At 57.3% G+C, this 21,677-nt stretch overlaps 1 protein-coding gene across 17 annotated transcripts in view; it reads right to left on the bottom strand.

Moving 5' to 3' along the window:
• The window catches only part of RAP1GAP (RAP1 GTPase activating protein), a 200,268-nt gene that overhangs the window by 126,489 nt on the left and 52,102 nt on the right, over positions 1-21,677 (bottom strand). For 4 of the 17 annotated variants that reach the window (XM_065575352.1, XM_065575354.1, XM_065575348.1 and 1 more), the window contains exon 1: positions 14,017-14,170. The exons of 8 other annotated variants lie outside the window; for them this stretch is intronic. In XM_065575352.1, the coding sequence (XP_065431424.1) occupies positions 14,017-14,102 (86 nt within the window). In that variant the 5' untranslated portion in view covers positions 14,103-14,170. Of the gene's footprint in view, positions 1-14,016; positions 14,173-21,677 lie in introns of those variants that run through there. 5 more of the 17 variants (XM_042856253.2, XM_065575349.1, XM_065575353.1 and 2 more) reach the window with 3 other exon arrangements.

The raw sequence follows: 21,677 nt of genomic DNA, 5'->3' as shown, positions 1-21,677 counted from the left end.
CCGCCCCCCGCAGCTCCCATTGGCTGGGGGAGAGGGACAGTGATACCATCACTAGTTGCCAGGCAGAGTCAGCTATGGCCATTATCTTTGAAAACTTGTGGTGATCGGGGGAGGTCCCGGACGATTGGAAAAAGGCAAATATAGTGCCCATATTTTAAAAAGAGAAGAAAGAGAACCCGGGTAACTACAGACCGGTCAGCCTCACTTCAGTCCCCGGTAAAATCATGGAGCAGGTCCTCAAGGAATCCATTTTGAAGCACTTGGAGGAGAGAAAAGTGATCAGGAACAATCAGCATGGATTCACCAAGGGCAAGTCATGCCTGACCAACCTGATGGCCTTCTATCACGAGGTAACTGGCTCTGTGGACATGGGGAAAGCAGTGGATGTGATATATCTTGACTTTAGCAAAGCTTTTGATACGGTTTCCCACAGTATTCTTGCCAGCAAGTTAAAGAAGTATGGGCTGGATGAATGGACTGTAAGGTGGATAGAAAGCTGGCTAGATCCTCAGGCTCAATGGGTAGTGATCAATGGCTCCATGTCTAGCTGGCAGCCGGTATCAAGTGGAGTGCCCCAGGGGTCGGTCCTGGGGCCGGTTTTGATCAACATCTTTATTAATGATCTAGATGATGGGATGGATTGCATCCTCAGCAAGTTCTGAGATGACACTAAGCTGGGGGGAGAGGTAGATATGCTGGAGGATAGGACTAGGGTCCAGAGTGACCTAGACAAATTAGAGGATTGGGACAAAAGAAATCTGATGAGGTTCAACAAGGACAAGTGCAGAGTCCTACACTGAGGCCTTGGCTACACTTGCGAGTTAGTGTGCAATAAAGGAGCCCCGGGGGCACTAGCTCACTCCCCGTCCACACTGGCAAGGCACGTAGAGCGCTCTGACTCTGCAGCTACAGTGCTGCTGGTACTCCACCTTGGCGAGAGGAATAACGTTTGCTGCACCCCCGCTGGAGCGCCGTGGCACCAGTGTGGACACCTTGGTCCTATAGTGCGCTCTGATTGGCCTCCGGAAGTGTCCCACGATGCCGGTGCTAGCCACTCTGGTCATCACTTTGAACTCTACTGCCCTGCCCTCAGGTGATCAACCATCAGACCTGCCCTTTAAATTCTCTGGGAATTTTGAAAATCCCCTTCCTGTTTGCTCGGCCAGGCATGGAGTCCTCTCAGCGCATCTTTCCAGGTGACCACGCCTCCACACGCCATGCAATCCCCAGTATGGAGCAATGGTGAGTTGCTGGAGCTCATCAGTGTTTGGGGGGAGGAAGCTGTCCAGTCCCAGCTGCGCTCCAGCCATAGGAATTATGATACCAGTAGGCAGATATCAAGGGACATGATGGAAAGGGGCCGTGACCAGGACGCACTGCAGTGCAGGATTAAAGTGAAGGGGCTGCAGAATGCCTACCGCAAAGCCCGCGAGGCAAACAACCGCTCAGGTGCTGCCCCCGCGGCCTGCTGTTTCTACAAAGAGCTGGATGCGATACTTGGGGGCAACCCCACCTCCACTCCGGGGACCAATATGGACACTTCAGAGCCCAGTGCAACAAGGCAGGAGGAGGAGGAGGAGCAAAGCGGGAGCGAGGGTGCTGAGGCGGAGGAAGACACCCCGGAATCCCTAGAGGCATGCAGCCAGGAGCTGTTCTCAAGCCAGGAGGAAGGTAGCCAGTCGCAGTGGCCAGTGCTTGGGGCAGGACAAACACTAGAGGACAAATACGGTAAGCGGCTTTTATTTTGGGAAGGAAGTTATTCGGTGTGGGCTCTTGGAGTGAGGAGGGTTAGGGCTGCATGCATGAATAGATGCGGAATAGGGCGTTGATGTGCTCTCTCACATCGGGGTAAACAGCCTCATTGATCTCTTCAGAGGTCTCATCCAGAACTTGGGTGATGAACTTGCGCATGTTTCTTGGGAGAGCCACCGTGGTCCTTGTCCCAGTCAGGCTAACTTGTCCGCGCCACTGTGCCGTGAGGGGTGGGGAAACTATTGCTGCACACAAGGAAGCTGCATATGGGCCAGGGCAGAAGCCACATTGCAGTAGAAGACCCTCCCTTGCTTCCCAGGTCACCCTCAGCAGTGAGATATCTTCCAGGACGAACTCCTGTGGAAAATGTTGGGACAATGTTCAGTGTAGGTACCCCCTGCTGCTGTTGGTTCTCCCCAAGGCACAGAAACCCACATGACAGTACAGCCATGAAACAATCAGTCACACTTGACCCTGTGCTTACTCACCATTTTGGGGCTCCCGTGGGTTATGTGCACTCGCTTTGGGATGGGCAAATTATGCTGTTGTGTAGACTGTGCTTGCCCTTAAGTACGGGGGAAACGTTGCTCTGTCTGGTGTGAACAATGCTGCCTCTGCTAAATGTTGCATTTTGCCTTTACAGATGTAACCTTGAGATCTCAGCCGTCCATGGTATCACTGACGGAAAGACTCCAAAGAATCAGAAAGAGGGCACATAGAAGCAAGGAAGACATGTTGCACGAAGTAATGCAGCATTCAAGTAATGAAAATCAACAAGTGCAGGAGTGGCGGGAGAGTGAAAGGAGGCTCCGCCAGCAGAATGTGGATCGCCGGCACCAAAGCACAGAGCGGCTGCTAAGCATCATGGAGCGCCAAGCGGACTTGATAAAGGCGCTCGTAGCAATGCAGGCGGAGCACTACCACACCCGCCCCCTCCTGCAGCCCTTGTCCCAAAACTCTTTCCCTTGTGCCCCCATGTCACCTCCAACCCACTTTCCTCAACATCCGAGTTCTTACCACCACCAGCTGCCTCCCATACCTGTAGCTTCACCACCCAGCCCGGCAACTACGACCCTTACCCACTGCACTCAACCCCCATCACCATGCAGTATAGACAGCCTGAAGTGCAGCACTCATTGCACAGCACTTCAGACAGGACATACGCAAATCTGTGATTGTACCGTTCCCCACCCCCTTGCCCTTTCTGTTTCTCAAGCAGTTGTGTCTCTTTTCAATAAATGGATTTTTTGGCTTTGAAAACATTCTTTATTATTGCAGTAATAATCTTTATTGAAGTAAAAGATACCTTAGCCCAAGAAAGAAACAGGCACTGCAAGTAAGCGTAGCAAACACAGATTCCTACTAACATTGGAACCACTGCACTTCACTCCCGTGCAGGGCACCAGACATTACTGGTGGCTTTCAGCCTCAAATTGCTTCCTCAAGGCATCCCTAATCCTTGCAGCCGCGCTGGGCCCCTCTAATAGCCCTGCTCTCTGGCTGTTCAAATTCAGCCTCCAGGTGCTGAACCTCAGAGGTCCATGCCTGAGTGAATGGTTCACCCTTCCCTTCACAAATGTTATGGAGGGTACAGCACGTGGATATAACCGCGGGGATGCTATCATCGGCCAGGTCCAGCTTCCCATACAGAGAGCACCAGTGGCCCTTTAAACGGCCAAAAGCACACTCCACAGTCATTCTGCACCGGCTCAGCCTGTTGCTGAACCGCTCCTTGCTGCTGTCAAGGCTCCCTGTGTAGGGTTTCATGAGCCACAGCATTAAAGGGTAAGTGGGGTCTCCAAGGATCACAATGGGCATTTCGACTTCCCCTACGGTGATCTTCTGGTCTGGGAAAAAAGTCCCGGCTTTCAGATCCTGAACAGGCGAGCGTTCCGAAAGATGTGTGCGTCATGCATCTTTCCGGGCCAACCTGCGTTAATGTCAATGAAACACCCACAAGCACCTGGAGATCCATCGAGTATTATGCGTGCCATCTATTGCCCCTCCGCAGTTAGGGAAACTCATTTGTGCAAAGCCAGCCACAATGTCATGCACATTACCCAGAGTCACGGTTCTTCTGAGCAGGATGCAATTAATAGTCCTGCAAACTTGCATCAACACGATTCCAACGGTTGACTTTCCCACTCCAAACAGGTTAGCAACCAATCGGCAGCTGTCTGGAGTTGCCAGCTTCCAGATTGCAATAGCCACCCGCTTCTCCACCGGCAGGGCAGCTCTCAATCTCATGTCCTTGCGCCGCAGGGTGGGGACGAGCTCCTCACACAGTCCCATGAAAGTGGCTTTTCTCATCCGAAAGTTCTGCAGCCACTGCTTGTCATCCCAGACTTGCATGACGATGTGATCCCACCACTCGGTGCTTGTTTCCTGAGCCCAAAAGCGGCATTCCCCTACAGTGAGCATGTCCGTGAATGCCACAAGCAAACTCGTGTCATATGCGTTACTCGAGTCGATATCGTCGGAGCTCTCATTGTCACTTTTATCATAAGGAATAACTCGACTGCCAAACGTGATGTGCTGGTAAGACTCGTCAGCACACTCCTCAGCAGTTTGGGCTCCATTCCCGCAGACCGAAAGGGAAGACAGAGCGCGCAGTACAAAAAACGTTGAAAGATGGCCCCAAATGTGGACAGAAGCAAAGGGAATGCTGGGATGCGAACCGCTGCATCACAGGGAGTTGGGACAGGACCAAGAATGCGCCACACTCCACGCCCCCTTCCCACAAGCCACAGCGCCAGAATGGGAAGAGGTGCTCTGTGGGATAGCTGCCCATAATGCACCGCTCCCAATCATAGAATCATAGAATCTCAGGGTTGGAAGGGACCTCAGGAGGTCATCTAGTCCCCAACTAAATCATCCCAGCCAGGGCTTTGTCAAGCCTGACCTTAAAAACCTCTAAGGAAGGAGATTCTACTACCTCCCAAGGTAAGAAAGCCAACAGCATATTGGGCTGTATTAGTATGAGTATTGCCAGCAGATTGAGGGAAGTGATTATTCCCCTCTATTCGACACTGGTGAGGCCACACCTGGAGTATTGTGTCCAGTTTTGATCCACCCACTACAGAAGGGAACTGGGGTTATTTAGACTGCAGAAGAGAAGAGTGAGGGGGGATTTGATAACAGCCGTCAACCACCTGAAGGGGGGTTCCAAAGAGAATGGAACTAGGCTGTTCTCAGTGGTGGCAGATGACAGAACAAGGAGCAATGGTCTCAAGTTGCAGTGGGGGAGGTCTAGGTTGGATATTAGGAAAAACTATTTCACTAGGAGGGTGGTGAAGCACTGGAATGGGTTCCTTAGGGAGGTGTGGAATCTGCATCCTTAGAGGTTTTTAAGGCCCGGCTTGACAAAGCCCTGGCTGGGATGATTGAGTTGGGGTTGGTCCTGCTTTGAGCAGGGGATTGGACTAGATTACCTCCTGAAGTCTCTTCCAACCCTGATATTCTATGATTCTATGAAAGCAGCATCATTAGTTGCCAGGCAGAGTCAATCAGGGAGGCAGCGTCACTAGTTACCGGGCAGAGTCAGCAGGGGTGGCCTGAGGCCTAGGGAGCGAGGGAAAAGGGTGTGAAAAGGGAGGTGGCATGACTCGTGAGGCTCCAATGACAGCGCGAGGGGGCACTCAGCCTCCATCCCCCCTCCCCGAGCGTTGACTCCGTGGCCAATGGGAGCTCCGGGGGGTGGCGCCTGCACAGAGCCAATGTGCCTGGTACCTGCAGATACGATAAGGTGAAGATAAGAAGAAAGGAAAGAGGTTCTTCCTAGCTGTTGGCACTGCAGGTCTGTGTAATGAAATGGGGCCCTTTATTTACTTTTTTACCCACTGTCCCATGTAATGTTGGTCGGCTGTGTAGAACAGGGCCATCTCAGCAGGAGCACCAGGAGGCACTGAACCTGATGGGAGCATAATCCCAGACACACAGGGAGGGTTAGAACCACCCACTGCCCCATCTCTTTAGGGTAGTAGCCATGCTCCTCACCCCCTGCATCTGACCAGTGGGCAAACCATGACTGTGCCTCCTCCTCAGCCGCTTTTGTGCCCAAGGAGGCCCAGCCCAGGTCCTGCTGTCAGCAGAGCATGGGGAAGTGGACGGAACAGAACTATCTGATGCACACCTGGCTGCAATCCTGAAGGTTTCAACTGCTCAGTCACTGAGGCCAAATATCAACACACTGACAGAACTGAAGCGTTGCCAGGTTTCTGGCAAACACTAAAAACTCTCTGGCAGGAGAAGAATTGTATAAAGTTATATGACAGTTTTATTATTTCTAAGAAATTCGAAATAAAAAATACAATATAAACATTTTCTTTTCTGAACACCATCTTTAGTGACATTATTGGCCCGCTGGGAGGATTTGAGGACTGGCGCTGGCCCTAAGGTAAATTGAGTTTGAGACCCCTGGTCTAGGTGGTTTGTCATAAACATACAGCTAAGGGTAGCATCAAATCCCTCCTTTCCCTGTAAAGGGTTAAGAAGCTCAAATAACCTCAAATAATCTACACAGGAGATCCACTTCTTAGACACCACCGTACAAATAAGCGATGGCCACATTAACACCACCCTATACCGAAAACCCACCGACCGCTACACCTACCTTCATGCCTCCAGCTTCCACCCCGGTCACACCACACGATCCATCGTCTACAGCCAAGCACTGAGGCACAATCGCATCTGCTCCAACCCCTCAGACAGAGACCAACACCTACAAGATCTTCACCAAGCATTCTCAAAACTACGATACCCACACAAGGAAATAAAGAAACAAATCAACAGAGCCAGACGTATACCCAGAAGCCTCCTGCTACAAGACAGGCTGCAAAAAGTAACCAACAGAACTCCATCACCTACAGTCCTCAGCTTAAACCTCTCCAACGCATCATCAGTGATCTACAACTCATCCTGGACAATGATCCCTCACTTTCACAGACCTTGGGAGGCAGGCCAGTCCTCACCCACAGATAACCTGCCAACCTTAAGCATATTCTCACCAGCAACCACGCACCGCACCATAACAACTCTAACTCAGGAACCAACCCATGCAACAAACCTCGATGCCAACTCAGCCCACATATCTACACCAGCAACACCATCACAGGACCTAACCAGATCAGCTACAACATCACCGGCTCATTCACCTGCACGTCCACCAATGTTATATATGCCATCATATGCCAGCAATGCCCCTCTGCTATGTACATTGGCCAAACTGGACAGTCACTACGCAAGAGGATAAACGGACACAAGTCAGATATCAGGAATGGCAATATACAAAAACCTGTAGGAGAACACTTCAACCTCCCTGGCCACACAATAGCAGATGTAAAGGTAGCCATCTTACAGCAAAAAAACTTCAGGACCAGACTCCAAAGAGAAACTGCTGAGCTCCAGTTCATTTGCAAATTTGACATCATCAGATCAGGATTAAACAAAGACTGTGAATGGTTATCCAACTACAGAAGCAGTTTCTCCTCCCTTGGTGTTCACACCTCTACTGCTAGCAGAGCACCTCACCCTCCCTGATTGAACTAACCTCGTTATCTCCATACTGATTTAGACCTGCCTCTGGAGATTTCCATTACTTGCATCTGAAGAAGTGAGGTTCTTACCCACGAAAGCTTATGCACCCAATACTTCTGTTAGTCTTAAAGGTGCCACAGGACCCTCTGTTGCTTTTCAAATAACCTGGTTGGTACCTGCCCAAAAGGACCAATGAGGGGAGAAGATACTTTCAAATCTGAGGGGGGAAGGTTTTTGTTTTCTATCTCTCTGTTGTTCTCTTCAGGTCAGCGAGGAGTCAGGGCAGGGAAAATACATCTCCCAAAGCCAGACCTGAACTAGGCATCTAAGATTACAAATTGTAAGTACTGTAATAGGAAGGAAATGCGTTAGGTTATCTTTTGTTTTAGTTTGTAAATTGTCCCTATGCTATGAGGGAGATTTATTCCTGGTGTGTTTTTTTGTAACTTTAAAGTTTTGCTAGAGGGGAAGCCTCTGTGTTTTGAATCTGATTACCTTGTAAAATTACCGTCCATCCTGATTTTACGGAGGTGCTTCTTTTACTTTTTCTTTATAATAAAGTTCTGCTTTTAAGAACCCGACTGGCTTTTAGTGTCCTAAAAACCCAAGGGCTGGTATGTGCCCATTTTGTTAACCTATTTGGTTGGTATATTATTCTCAAGCTTCCTCAGGAAAGAGGGTGAAGGGGCTTGGGGGAACAGGAACTCCAAGTAGTTCTTTTCCTGGAATCTTTATCTAACTCACTTGGTGTTGGCAGCAGTACTCATCCAAGGACAAGGAAGGATTTGGGCCTTGGGGAAGTTATTAACCTAAGCTGGTAGAAATAAGCTTAGGGGGTCTTTCATGCAGGTCCCCACATCTGTACCACAGAGTTCAGAGTGGGGAGGGAACCCTGACATGGTTAATGACATAAGTTAATAGACTCACAGTTTAAGGTCAGAAGGGACCATCGTGATCATCTAGTCTGACCTCCTGCACATTGCAGGCCACAGAACCTCCCCCCCCCACTCCTGTAACAGACCCCTAACCTCTGGCTGAGTTACTGACATCCTCAAACCATGATTTAAAGACTTCAAGTTACAGGGAATCCACCATTTATTCTAGTTCAAACCAGCAAATAACCTGTGCCCCATGCTGCAGAGGAAGGCCAAACCCCTGCTAGGTGTCTGCCGATCTGACCCAGGGGAAATCCCTTCCCAACCCCACATATGTCAATCAGTTAGACCCTGAACATGTGGGCAGGGCCCATCAGCCAAACACCTGGGAGAGAAATCTCTGTAGTAACTAAGGGTATGTCTACACTGGAAACTTCAAAGTGCTGTCGTGGGAACGCTCCCGCGGCAGCGCCTTGAAGTGTTAGTGTGGTTGCGCGCAAGTGCTGGGAGAGAGCTCTCCCAGGGCTCCTGGTAATCCACCTCCGCGAGGGGATTGGTCCCAGCACTCGGAGCCTGTCTACACCAGCGCTTTAAAGCGCTCAGACTTGCTGTGCTCGGGGGGTGATTTTTTAACACCCCTGAGCCAGCAAGTTAAAGCGCTATATAATATAAGTGTAGACAAGCCCTTAGAGTCCTCCCCACCTAGTATCCCATCACTGGCCGCTGGAGATATTTGCTGCTAGCAGATTAGCTTCATGTCATTGTAGGCATTAGGGGAGGGGTTTTCCAAAGTGCTAAGCAGAGCAATGCCAATGCTGACCCCTTTCAAAAATCCCAGCCCAGCTGCTTAGAGACCCATAATGGGCTTGGGAGAAATACCTCGCTAGACGGGATCAGACAGACCGTTTCTTTTTAACCTGGGGAAGGGGAACTGAAGTCATGATACAGGGGCAGCATCGCCATGGGCAGGCTGATTCCCTCCCACAGCACCTGGACACTGAGTTATCACCCAGACTCCACTTGCTCCTCCCTGCGGGCTGGCTTTATGGATAACTCAGGCACAATAATACAGCGTAACCCTCAGAGGCCATTTCCCTGTGCTACCTCCTCTCCTCCAGCTCCCATGGCCTCGGGGAGTAAACAAACAGACCTGCCACCAAGTCAGCACAACTGCAGCAGCTTTATGCAGGGCTCTGACATCCAGCAGGCGAGACATGACCTGGGCTGACATGACCACGTAGATCACTGTTGTTACCACCGTTGGACAATTGCAACAAATCTTACACAAAGTATGTCATGTAAGGTGTCAAGGGAAAAGTTATGATTGGCTGGCTATGATTATCCTGTTTGTATGTGCATATCATTTTTGTATCTGAAGTATGAATATTGACTATATACCTGTATTCCAAATGTGTTTGTTACTGGGGTAACACCACACAGTAGTTTGCATCTAGTCTAGCCAGCACATTGTGAATGGACCATTCAAGCTGATGGCCCATTAACAAACACAATGGACCATTGAAGAAGCTTATCCCTGCCCGGTGGCCATCCTGTGGACACCTTAGCCAGAATACAGGTAATGGCTCCTGTTATGACTCATCAAAGCATTCAAGGGCATGTGACTGGCTCATGTGACCCTGGACTCCATCTTGTGCCTGTACTTTTCCACAAACTAAGAGTGAGAGCTGTCCCTCTGCAGCCCACACACCTTCTGGGTGTGGTGTCTGTCCCATCTAGTGGCACCAAGCCCACTTAAAGATTCATGAGTCTGCTCCAGCCTTAGCTAAGAGCCAATTGGCTTTTGGCTCGTGCACTAAGCTCCAGAGGTCCCAGGTTCAATCCCCTCTTCTGATGACCAGGGTCTGTCGGCGTTACACCTCCACGTAGGAGAAGGTATAAACGACCCTAGAAGCATCTCCATTTTGCCTCTTCTCTGCTCTGATCTCTGGACTACGGACTTACCCTAACAGGAGCATTACAACCAAGGGACTGAGGACCTTCCAATCTTTCGGAAGTTACCAGAGACTGTACAAGCCAGCAGTTTATTCAATCACTGCTACAAACCTGATCCAGCAACTTTGCAGTGAGTGTGTGTATTTGATTCCTTTAACCATTTTAACTCTCTCCTCTTTCTTTTCTCTTCTACATAAACCTTTAGATATTAGCTTCTAAAGGATTGGCAACAGTGTGATTATTGGGTAAGATCTGAGTTGTATATTGAGCTGGCCATGTGACTGATCTCTTGGGATTAGAAGAAATCTTTGTTTGATGAAAATGGTTTGAAATGATCACACATCATATAGTCTAGTGTCTGGGTGATGAAATAAATGCTGGGATACCTAAGGAGACTGCATTTCTGACTTCTTGTGACCCAGTGTGGTGAGACAGACATTTACTTTTGTTACTAATGGAAGAATAACCAACCGTTTGGGGTGGTCTGCCCCATTTCTCAGCAGTTTGTCCTGAATCTGGTTTTCTTAGCTGTGACCCACTGGATCTGATCACACTTGCCAAGCTTTGACACTGGTGCAGCCCCAGTCGCTTCAGAGCAGGTTTATCTGCTGCCTTACTACCCATTGCTTTGTTTGAACATCCCCGGTCCTGTCCTGTCCAGTGCCGCCCCAATTAATCACTCCTGCTACCAGTGCTGCTCCTGTCTGCTGCCTTCTGTGCTAGGATCCCATCCCAGTGAGTGCAGGTGGGAGAGCAAGAAACTCGGTTAACCCCAATGCCCCATTTGCTAAAGCCAGGGCCTTGCTCCCCAGCTCTTTAGAACATACTGGAGCAGCCATCAAATCAACTAGCAAGGACCAGTGCAATCAACAGCTGATTAGCTGGCAAAACAATCCTGGCTCTGAGATGATTGCGCGTGAACCTGATGAGATCTGCCAGTGCCCAGAGGAACAGGGAGGGGGGTGCAAAGGCTGCTTGCAGGGAAAGCTACTTATGACTCTTACTGGTGGGCTGTAGGGCCAGTACAATGCGACACACATTCCTGCGTGGGCAGCTTGGCCCCAGTGTGAAAACAGTCCCTGTTGTGTGTCCTGGGCAGGGGCGTGGGGAGGAGAGGGGCTCAGCGTGACAATCTGCATGGTAACACACCCAGAATGTGCACTGGGAGCCAAATCTGTCCTGCCTCCTCCGGGGCTGCAGCTCCCTGGAAGCACAGCCAGAATCCAGCTCCTGCGTGTGCTCCCCAGCCTGTCTGCTGAGTGCGGGCACCTGGGCTGTCACAGCTCCAGCAGCCAGTTAATGCCCAGGTTCAGCTCTCTTTCCTTCTCTCGCGCTCTTTCCTTACTCAGAGGGGTAGCCGTGTTAGTCTGGATCTTTACCCCTCTGATACTTGACACCATGCAAGGCACTGCATTTAGCCGTATGGAATGGAAATCTATCAACCTCATGAAGAAACTTGCACAAGTACAGACAGATATCATCTTCCTTTCCAAATGCAAACAGGGCTCTCTGTTGCTCTTTCCTTACTGTTTTCTCTCTCACTTTCTCTGGCTTTCCTATTTTCCCTCCTCTCTGATCTATTCCTGGGCACTTCTCCATTCCTTGTGGGATTTCAGCCTCTGCTGCCCAGTCCTTCAGGGACAAGGTCCTCGATCAGGGTGCAAGTTACTCTTGGCAGCCCCTTTCCAACACAAGGAAGAACAACCCTCTGGGTGAAATGTCCATGCGAGGGGAGGGGGTTCTCTCCAGGCTGCAGCAGGGAGGTACAGCATTTGCCCATCACAGTCCAAACTTCCCACCCCATTCCTCTGCTAATTGCTAAGAGCAGCCCATCCCCCAGTGTGAGTGCACAGAGAGGGGTTACCTGTTACCCTGCAGCCGGACTGCAGCTGGGACTGGACAGAGCACTGGGGAGTGTTATGTCTCCAAAAAGACAGGTGGTGCATGCTGCCCCCTTGCGTCTGTATTCCCTGTACACAGGGCTGGGAAGGGCTTTTTACAAATGTAGTTAACAAAAGCTTTGGACAGCTGGGGATCTAGTGAAATAATCTATCCCCGCCCCAATCCGTGCAGTACTCAGTGCCCATCTAGGGCTGGCACTGGGCCACACAGAGACCTGGCTGAGCCTGCTCCAGCCCTGCCTAGCAGGGCTGTCATTAAGCTCTGGCCACAGAGGCTCATGCTTTCCGACCCTAGGTCCCCATGTTTGATCCCCGCTGCCAGCGACTCAGCCAGGGGTGAGAGACTGAGAAACCTGCTTTGCTTTTGGTCAAAACAGATTTAACTCCAATGCCTAATGAAAATGGTGGAGAAAGGAGTTGTCAGATATCAGCCAGTCCCCCATGTTTTCCCCCTTTCACATAAGGTAGGAGCAACACACAATAAACAGGTTTCAGAGTAGCAGCCGTGTTAGTCTGTATCCGCAAAAAGAAGAACAGGAGGACTTGTGGCACCTTAGAGACTAACAAATTTATTAGAGCATAAGCTTTCGTGGACTACAGCCCACTTCTTCGGATGCATATGCATCCGAAGAAGTGGGCTGTAGTCCACGAAAGCTTATGCTCTAATAAATTTGTTAGTTTCTAAGGTGCCACAAGTCCTCCTGTTCTTCTTTTTACACAATAAACAACTCCTCAGCCACCTGCATGTCCCCCAGCAAAGCCTGACTTGCCAGTCCTGACCTTTGGAAGGTAAAACCCCACAGTATAAACATCTCTTTTCCAGGCTTCTTTGCACGCCTAAAGAAGGAAAAGAGGGTCCAAAGCCCATTTATCCCTGATTTATTGCCCATCTCCTGTCACTGGGTTGGGTTGAACTCAGGGCTTGGGAAAAGAGGCACATTGAAATACCTGGGGACGGACATACAGAACGGACACTGCTCATTTAGCAACAGTGCAAGCGCCCCCTATCCTGCCCACCACTGCGGGTCCAAGCCCAGCGTGACGGGCAGTCAATCCATTCAGCACTCAGACCTTGACCTCTCTGGGCCCTGTGGAGACTGCCTGTACTTTGGTGTCCTGCCCACTAGGAACCAAACTGAGAGCCAGCAACTCATTTCACATCAGCCACTAAAGAGCTTCCAGCCGATAGTAATAATACATTTGTACGACATTAGCACCCACAGGCATCAACCAAGCTCAGGTCCCAGTGTGCCAGGCACTGCACAAAGGGTAAGTGACAGCCCCTGCACCAAGTTCCCCCCTTAGTCTTCTTTTCTCAAGACTAAACATACTCAGGGTTTTTTTTAACCTTTCCTCTTAGGTCAGGTTTTCTAATCCTTTTCTCATTTCTGATGCTCTCCTCTGGACTCCCTCCCACTAGTGTCAAATAGAGCGGGACAATTACCTCTCGTGTCTTACAGTCCTATTAAAACACCCCACAATGATATTAGTCTTTTCCACAACCATAGCACATTGTTGACTCAAATTCAGCTTGTGATCCACCAACCCCCAGATCCATTTCAGCAGTCCACCGCCTAGCCTTGTTATACCCCATTTTGTAGCTGTGCAGTATTTGCACTAGTCTTGATTGAATTTCACCTTGTTGATTTCAGACCAATTTGCAAATTTGTCAAGGTTGTTTCGAATTCTAACCCTGTCCTCCAGAGAGCTTTTGTTCTGTTTGTACAGCCCCTGGCACATAGAGTCCTGGTTCCTGACTGGGGCTCCTGTGTGTTACTACAACACAAATAAATCACAATGATAGCCCATCCCCAACCTCACGGCCACTCCACCACCCCTCCAGGTCACCATCTTTGATGTAATATTTTAAACTTCTGTTTTTAAGCTTTGGAATTCCTCAGCTCGGAGGATGGCTATGCAAGCAATGAAATACGGGAGTGTGAGAACCCAGCCCAGCCCTCCCCACTGAGGACAATGAAGGACACAGCAAAGGGCTCTACCTTTCATGCTTCCTCCTCTTTCTGGCTCGGTACAGCAGGCCGATGAGCATAGCCAAAGCACGCAGCTTCACTCTCTTGGAAGGCATACTGGCCTCTCGCCTTAGGGACACAGCATGAGACTAGCACTCTGGAGTCACTCCTGCAAGCCAGCTGGCCAGGCGTAGGACCATCCTCAGATCCTTCCCTTCTCTCCCACCTCAGGAGAGACTGCCCAAGCAGGAACCGTGGGCAGAAGCAGATCTCCCTGTGCAGTGACCCACCAACTGACTCGTTGCTTAGATGTGCCTGTTCTGAAATTCTGGCAAATTTCCTCTCCATGCAGGTTGGTGAACTTCCCCTTTGCTTCCCCAGCCTGCATGGCTGCTGCAGAGATCCACGTGAGCAGCAGAGACACAAGGGGAAGGTCTTCCTCTTCTGCTTTAGCATCTGCTAGGTGAGCCCACCTGCTCCTCTGGAGAGCTCCTGCTCTGCAAACTGCAAGCCGCCAGGAGACCCCAGCCCCCTGCCTGGGCTGTGGGGTGTGGGAGGTTAGCGAGTCTCCATTAACACTCCCCAGCTGTCTCTCTGGGGCTTGATGACCCTGAAGCTGGATCGCCAAAGAAGAAAGTGCATGGAAACCACCCCCTCGCCGTCATCTGCTCGCCACATGCAGTCAGGCTGCGCTGTGCCGGAGAAAGCCCACTCCAGGTTCACTGCACCACACACCAGGCCCCACCACCCCCACCCCGCCCCGCCTCATGCCATCCTGAGCCCAGCTGGAAGCTCGTTCTGCTGGAGAAGGTTAAACAGTCTCCGGGACTGAGCAGCTAGCGCTGGCTGGGAGCGGATGCTGAGCTGAGCTTCCGGCTGTGCTGGAGTTCAGTGCCGGGGGGGTCCGTGGGAGGCTCTGCTCCAGAGGCTGGGCTTGGATCTGGCTAGGCATGGGCAGCCTTGCAAAATGAGAAGGGGGCTGGTAAGGGGTCACTGGTGATGAAGTCCCATGGCACTGGGATGAGGGGCAGGATCAGAAAGAGCGGGGGGCCAGATTGGGTCATGGGCTAAGAGGGATACTAGCAAGGAGCCCCACAAAATGATCAAAGCACTTCACTGGGGCAGACTCACCCTGCCATTGCTCCAGTTACCCCTATAGACCAAACCCTAGAAACTCAGTGTTCACAGCACACGCCCCATGAACCCACCTCCTGGGAATGGAATGGGAGCACAGGAGCAATCCACACTCAGCAGCCTCCTCTCAGACACAGAATCCGAGCCCCCAGCTGCTGGCACCTTCAAGCCAAACCTCCCGCCAAATGTTACTGGATCGCAGGAATGGTAGGTCACTTGTTTTATTGCCATTGTGCAAAGAGGGAAACCGAGGCACAAAGTGCCCACACAGCTGGTCAGCAGCTGAGTGGGAACAGAGCCCTGATCTTCTGGTTCCCAACCTAGTTGTTCTTTGGCTGTCTGCGGAGGGCGTCACAGCACGGTCCACACGCTCCAGGAAGGGAGTGTTGTCTAGTGGCTAGCACAGACGACATCAGGTTGGACTCCTGTGTTCTCTGCAGATGAGCTACTGTGCGAATTTGGGCGAGTCTCTTCGCCTTCCTGTGTCCCTGTCCCCCCCACTCCCCCACTCTTTGGATTGCGATCTCGTCGGAGGTCTCCCTGGGTCTGTTCAGCATCTGGCACAATGGGGCCTTGACCTCCAGTGGGCCATTGGGTGCTCCTGGAACTCCCCCCTAGGGCCCCAGGGCTCATACTATCCTAGTGCCCGCCATGGGGCAGGAGGAGGAGCTAAGCAAAGACTGCGCTGTGGGCAGGGCAGCCCCTCGGGAGAAGGTGGGGCCAGGAACAGAGAAGTCTGCACTGGCAGCAGCAGCAATGCCCTTCTGTCGACATTCAGGCAGAGGCTGTGTCAGCACAATGGAAGGGACGCGCAGAGCAGGAAGGACAGTTGATGGCGGGGGCTTGGTGCAGCCAGGTTTCCTAGAGCGATTGTTGTCTTGGGGCTCCCGGAACCAGGGTCACACTGGCCCCAAGTGGCAGTGTCTGCAGGGTGCTCGCTGTATGAGCCCCAGGAGACGGAGCTGACAAGCCAGCATCTCCAAACAGGCTTTCAGAACCATCCTTAGGGAGCCTGCATCCCACACACAGCTGGGGCTGCGTGGCCTCAAGGGAGCAGCTAGGTTCTGAGGTGGCCAGAGGTGATGAGCCACGGCCCTCGGGAGAAAGGGCCAGCTGAGCTGCAGCCTTCTTGCTGCAGATGCCACGTCAGGCTGAATGCCTTGGGGGGCAGCGAGATCCCACAGCTCCGCAGAGATTGGGGCATCACCCCTTGATGCTAAGCTCCTGGCACCTCCTCTCCCAGCACCGGACTTTGGGGCTCAACTAGATGGGGTCTGTTCGTCCAGGGAGCACCAAAGCAAATGACTGACATATCTCAGCCCCATGCAGGGGCCAAGGAACGGGGAGGAGCTGACCCTAGAACCATCAAATCCCACTGGGGATGGAAGCTGACTGCAGTTACTACCTAGAACGCTCACCAGCGTCAGGGTGTATGAACATCCCATATAGCTCAGTGCAGCAACAGCATGGAGCCCTGCACGGAGCACTGCCCGGCCCTGGGCCCTGCCCACTGCACGCAGCCCTGCCCGGCCCTGGGCCCTGCCCACTGCACGCAGCCCTGCGGGGCCCTGGGCCCTGCCCACTGCACGGAGCCCTGCCCGGCCCTGGGCCCTGCCCACTGCACGCAGCCCTGGGCCCTGCCCACTGCACGCAGCCCTGCCCGGCCCTGGGCCCTGCCCACTGCACGCAGCCCTGGGCCCTGCCCACTGCATGGAGCACTGCCCGGCCCTGGGCCCTGCCCACTGCACGGAGCCCTGCCCAGCCCTGGGCCCTGCCCACTGCACGGAGCCCTGCCCGGCCCTGGGCCCTGCCCACTGCACGGAGCCCTGCCCGGCCCTGGGCCCTGCCCACTGCACGCAGCCCTGGGCCCTGCCCACTGCACGCAGCCCTGCCCGGCCCTGGGCCCTGCCCACTGCACGCAGCCCTGCCCGGCCCTGCCCACTGCACGCAGCCCTGGGCCCTGCCCACTGCATGGAGCACTGCCCGGCCCTGGGCCCTGCCCACTGCACGCAGCCCTGCCCGGCCCTGGGCCCTGCCCACTGCACGCAGCCCTGGGCCCTGCCCACTGCATGGAGCACTGCCCGGCCCTGGGCCCTGCCCACTGCACGCAGCCCTGCCCGGCCCTGGGCCCTGCCCACTGCACGCAGCCCTGGGCCCTGCCCACTGCACGGAGCACTGCCCGGCCCTGGGCCCTGCCCACTGCACGGAGCCCTGCCCGGCCCTGGGCCCTGCCCACTGCACGGAGCCCTGCCCGGCCCTGGGCCCTGCCCACTGCACGCAGCCCTGCCCGGCCCTGGGCCCTGCCCACTGCACGGAGCCCTGCCCGGCCCTGGGCCCTGCCCACTGCACGCAGCCCTGGGCCCTGCCCACTGCACGCAGCCCTGGGCCCTGCCCTGGGCCCTGCCCACTGCACGCAGCCCTGCGGGGCCCTGGGCCCTGCCCACTGCACGCAGCCCTGCCCGGCCCTGGGCCCTGCCCACTGCACGCAGCCCTGTCCGGCCCTGGGCCCTGCCCACTGCACGCAGCCCTGCCCGGCCCTGGGCCCTGCCCACTGCACGCAGCCCTGCCCGGCCCTGGGCCCTGCCCACTGCACGCAGCCCTGGGCCCTGCCCACTTCATGGAGCACTGCCCGGCCCTGGGCCCTGCCCACTGCACGCAGCCCTGCCCAGCCCTGGGCCCTGCCCACTGCGCGGAGTCCTGCCCGGCCGTGGGCCTTGCCCACTGCACGCAGCCCTGCCCGGCCCTGGGCCCTGCCCACTGCACGGAGCCCTGCCCGGCCCTGGGCCCTGCCCACTGCACGGAGCCCTGCCCGGCCCTGGGCCCTGCCCACTGCACGCAGCCCTGGGCCCTGCCCACTGCACGCAGCCCTGCCCGGCCCTGGGCCCTGCCCACTGCACGCAGCCCTGCGGGGCCCTGGGCCCTGCCCACTGCACGCAGCCCTGCCCGGCCCTGGGCCCTGCCCACTGCACGCAGCCCTGTCCGGCCCTGGGCCCTGCCCACTGCACGCAGCCCTGCCCGGCCCTGGGCCCTGCCCACTGCACGCAGCCCTGCCCGGCCCTGGGCCCTGCCCACTGCACGCAGCCCTGGGCCCTGCCCACTTCATGGAGCACTGCCCGGCCCTGGGCCCTGCCCACTGCACGCAGCCCTGCCCAGCCCTGGGCCCTGCCCACTGCGCGGAGTCCTGCCCGGCCGTGGGCCTTGCCCACTGCACGCAGCCCTGCCCGGCCCTGGGCCCTGCCCACTGCACGCAGCCCTGCCCGGCCCTGGGCCCTGCCCATCATATACAGCCCTGCCCGGCCCTGGGCCCTGCCCACTGCACGCAGCCCTGGGCCCTGCCCACTGCATGGAGCACTGCCCGGCCCTGGGCCCTGCCCACTGCACGCAGCCCTGGGCCCTGCCCACTGCATGGAGCACTGCCCGGCCCTGGGCCCTGCCCACTGCACGCAGCCCTGCCCAGCCCTGGGCCCTGCCCACTGCACGGAGCCCTGCCCAGCCCTGGGCCCTGCCCACTGCACGGAGCCCTGCCCGGCCCTGGGCCCTGCCCACTGCACGCAGCCCTGCCCGGCCCTGGGCCCTGCCCACTGCACGCAGCCCTGGGCCCTGCCCACTGCACGCAGCCCTGCCCGGCCCTGGGCCCTGCCCACTGCACGCAGCCCTGCGGGGCCCTGGGCCCTGCCCACTGCACGCAGCCCTGCCCGGCCCTGGGCCCTGCCCACTGCACGCAGCCCTGCCCGGCCCTGGGCCCTGCCCACTGCACGCAGCCCTGGGCCCTGCCCACTGCACGGAGCACTGTCCGGCCCTGGGCCCTGCCCACTGCACGCAGCCCTGTCCGGCCCTGGGCCCTGCCCACTGCACGCAGCCCTGCCCGGCCCTGGGCCCTGCCCACTGCACGCAGCCCTGCCCGGCCCTGGGCCCTGCCCACTGCACGCAGCCCTGCCCGGCCCTGGGCCCTGCCCACTGCACGCAGCCCTGGGCCCTGCCCACTTCATGGAGCACTGCCCGGCCCTGGGCCCTGCCCACTGCACGCAGCCCTGCCCAGCCCTGGGCCCTGCCCACTGCGCGGAGTCCTGCCCGGCCGTGGGCCTTGCCCACTGCACGCAGCCCTGCCCGGCCCTGGGCCCTGCCCACTGCACGGAGCCCTGCCCGGCCCTGGGCCCTGCCCACTGCACGCAGCCCTGCCCAGCCCTGGGCCCTGCCCACTGCACGGAGCCCTGCCCGGCCCTGGGCCCTGCCCACTGCACGCAGCCCTGGGCCCTGCCCACTGCACGCAGCCCTGCCCGGCCCTGGGCCCTGCCCACTGCACGCAGCCCTGCGGGGCCCTGGGCCCTGCCCACTGCACGGAGCCCTGCCCGGCCCTGGGCCCTGCCCACTGCACGCAGCCCTGTCCGGCCCTGGGCCCTGCCCACTGCACGCAGCCCTGCCCGGCCCTGGGCCCTGCCCACTGCACGCAGCCCTGCCCGGCCCTGGGCCCTGCCCACTGCACGCAGCCCTGGGCCCTGCCCACTTCATGGAGCACTGCCCGGCCCTGGGCCCTGCCCACTGCACGCAGCCCTGCCCAGCCCTGGGCCCTGCCCACTGCGCGGAGTCCTGCCCGGCCGTGGGCCTTGCCCACTGCACGCAGCCCTGCCCGGCCCTGGGCCCTGCCCACTGCACGCAGCCCTGCCCGGCCCTGGGCCCTGCCCATCATATACAGCCCTGCCCGGCCCTGGGCCCTGCCCACTGCACGCAGCCCTGGGCCCTGCCCACTGCATGGAGCACTGCCCGGCCCTGGGCCCTGCCCACTGCACGCAGCCCTGGGCCCTGCCCACTGCATGGAGCACTGCCCGGCCCTGGGCCCTGCCCACTGCACGCAGCCCTGCCCAGCCCTGGGCCCTGCCCACTGCACGGAGCCCTGCCCAGCCCTGGGCCCTGCCCACTGCACGGAGCCCTGCCCGGCCCTGGGCCCTGCCCACTGCACGCAGCCCTGCCCGGCCCTGGGCCCTGCCCACTGCACGCAGCCCTGGGCCCTGCCCACTGCACGCAGCCCTGCCCGGCCCTGGGCCCTGCCCACTGCACGCAGCCCTGCCCGGCCCTGGGCCCTGCCCACTGCACGCAGCCCTGCCCGGCCCTGGGCCCTGCCCACTGCACGCAGCCCTGCCCGGCCCTGGGCCCTGCCCACTGCACGCAGCCCTGCCCGGCCCTGGGCCCTGCCCACTGCACGCAGCCCTGGGCCCTGCCCACTGCACGGAGCACTGTCCGGCCCTGGGCCCTGCCCACTGCACGCAGCCCTGTCCGGCCCTGGGCCCTGCCCACTGCACGCAGCCCTGCCCGGCCCTGGGCCCTGCCCACTGCACGCAGCCCTGCCCGGCCCTGGGCCCTGCCCACTGCACGCAGCCCTGCCCGGCCCTGGGCCCTGCCCACTGCACGCAGCCCTGGGCCCTGCCCACTGCATGGAGCACTGTCCGGCCCTGGGCCCTGCCCACTGCACGCAGCCCTGCCCAGCCCTGGGCCCTGCCCACTGCACGGAGCCCTGCCCGGCCCTGGGCCCTGCCCACTGCACGGAGCCCTGCCCGGCCCTGGGCCCTGCCCACTGCACGCAGCCCTGCCCGGCCCTGGGCCCTGCCCACTGCACGCAGCCCTGCCCAGCCCTGGGCCCTGCCCACTGCACGCAGCCCTGCCCGGCCCTGGGCCCTGCCCACTGCACGCAGCCCTGGGCCCTGCCCACTGCATGGAGCACTGTCCGGCCCTCGGCCCTGCCCACTGCACGCAGCCCTGCCCAGCCCTGGGCCCTGCCCACTGCATGGAGCCCTGCCCGGCCCTGGGCCCTGCCCACTGCACGGAGTCCTGCCCGGCCCTGGGTCCTGCCCACTGCACGCAGCCCTGCCCAGCCCTGGGCCCTGCCCACTGCACGGAGCCCTGCCCGGCCCTGGGCCCTGCCCACTGCACGCAGCCCTGGGCCCTGCCCACTGCACGCAGCCCTGCCCGGCCCTGGGCCCTGCCCACTGCAAGCAGCCCTGCCCGGCCCTGGGCCCTGCCCATCATATACAGCCCTGCCTGGCCCTGGCTCTGGGCCCTGCTCACGGCACACGGCCCTACCTGGTCCTGCCCCCTGTGTGCTACAGACGAGCCTGCCCAGCCCTACACCCTGCCTGCCACAGATGGGCTGCTCAGCACTGGGTTCTGCCTGCCACAGATAGGCCTGCCTGGTCCTGGTCCTGGGCTCTGCCCACTACACCCAGCCCTGGGCCCTCCCTACCACAGACGGGCATGCCCGGCCCTGCCCACTGCACATGGCCCAGCCCTGTCCAGCCTCAGGCCTATGGCCAACCTTGGCCTGGTTGGGCTTGGGTTAGGGTTACCATTCGTCCGGATTTACCCGGACATGTCCTCCTTTTTGTACTAAAAATAGCGTCCGGGGGGAATTTGTAAAGCACTCACAATGTCCGGGATTTCCCCCCCAGGCAGAGCAGACCGAGCGGCTGGGAGGGCTGCAGGGAAGTCCCGGGCTGGACTCCGGAGCAGCTGTAGAGGAGCCGGATCCGCCCTGCATTCTGAGCAAGTGTATCAGCACAAAGTGC

This window comes from Chrysemys picta, chromosome 21 (assembly GCF_011386835.1).
Source record: "Chrysemys picta bellii isolate R12L10 chromosome 21, ASM1138683v2, whole genome shotgun sequence".
NCBI classification, from domain to species: Eukaryota; Metazoa; Chordata; order Testudines; family Emydidae; genus Chrysemys; species Chrysemys picta.
Note: the sequence above shows the minus strand (reverse complement) of the source record. Positions and strands in the feature narration are given on the sequence as shown.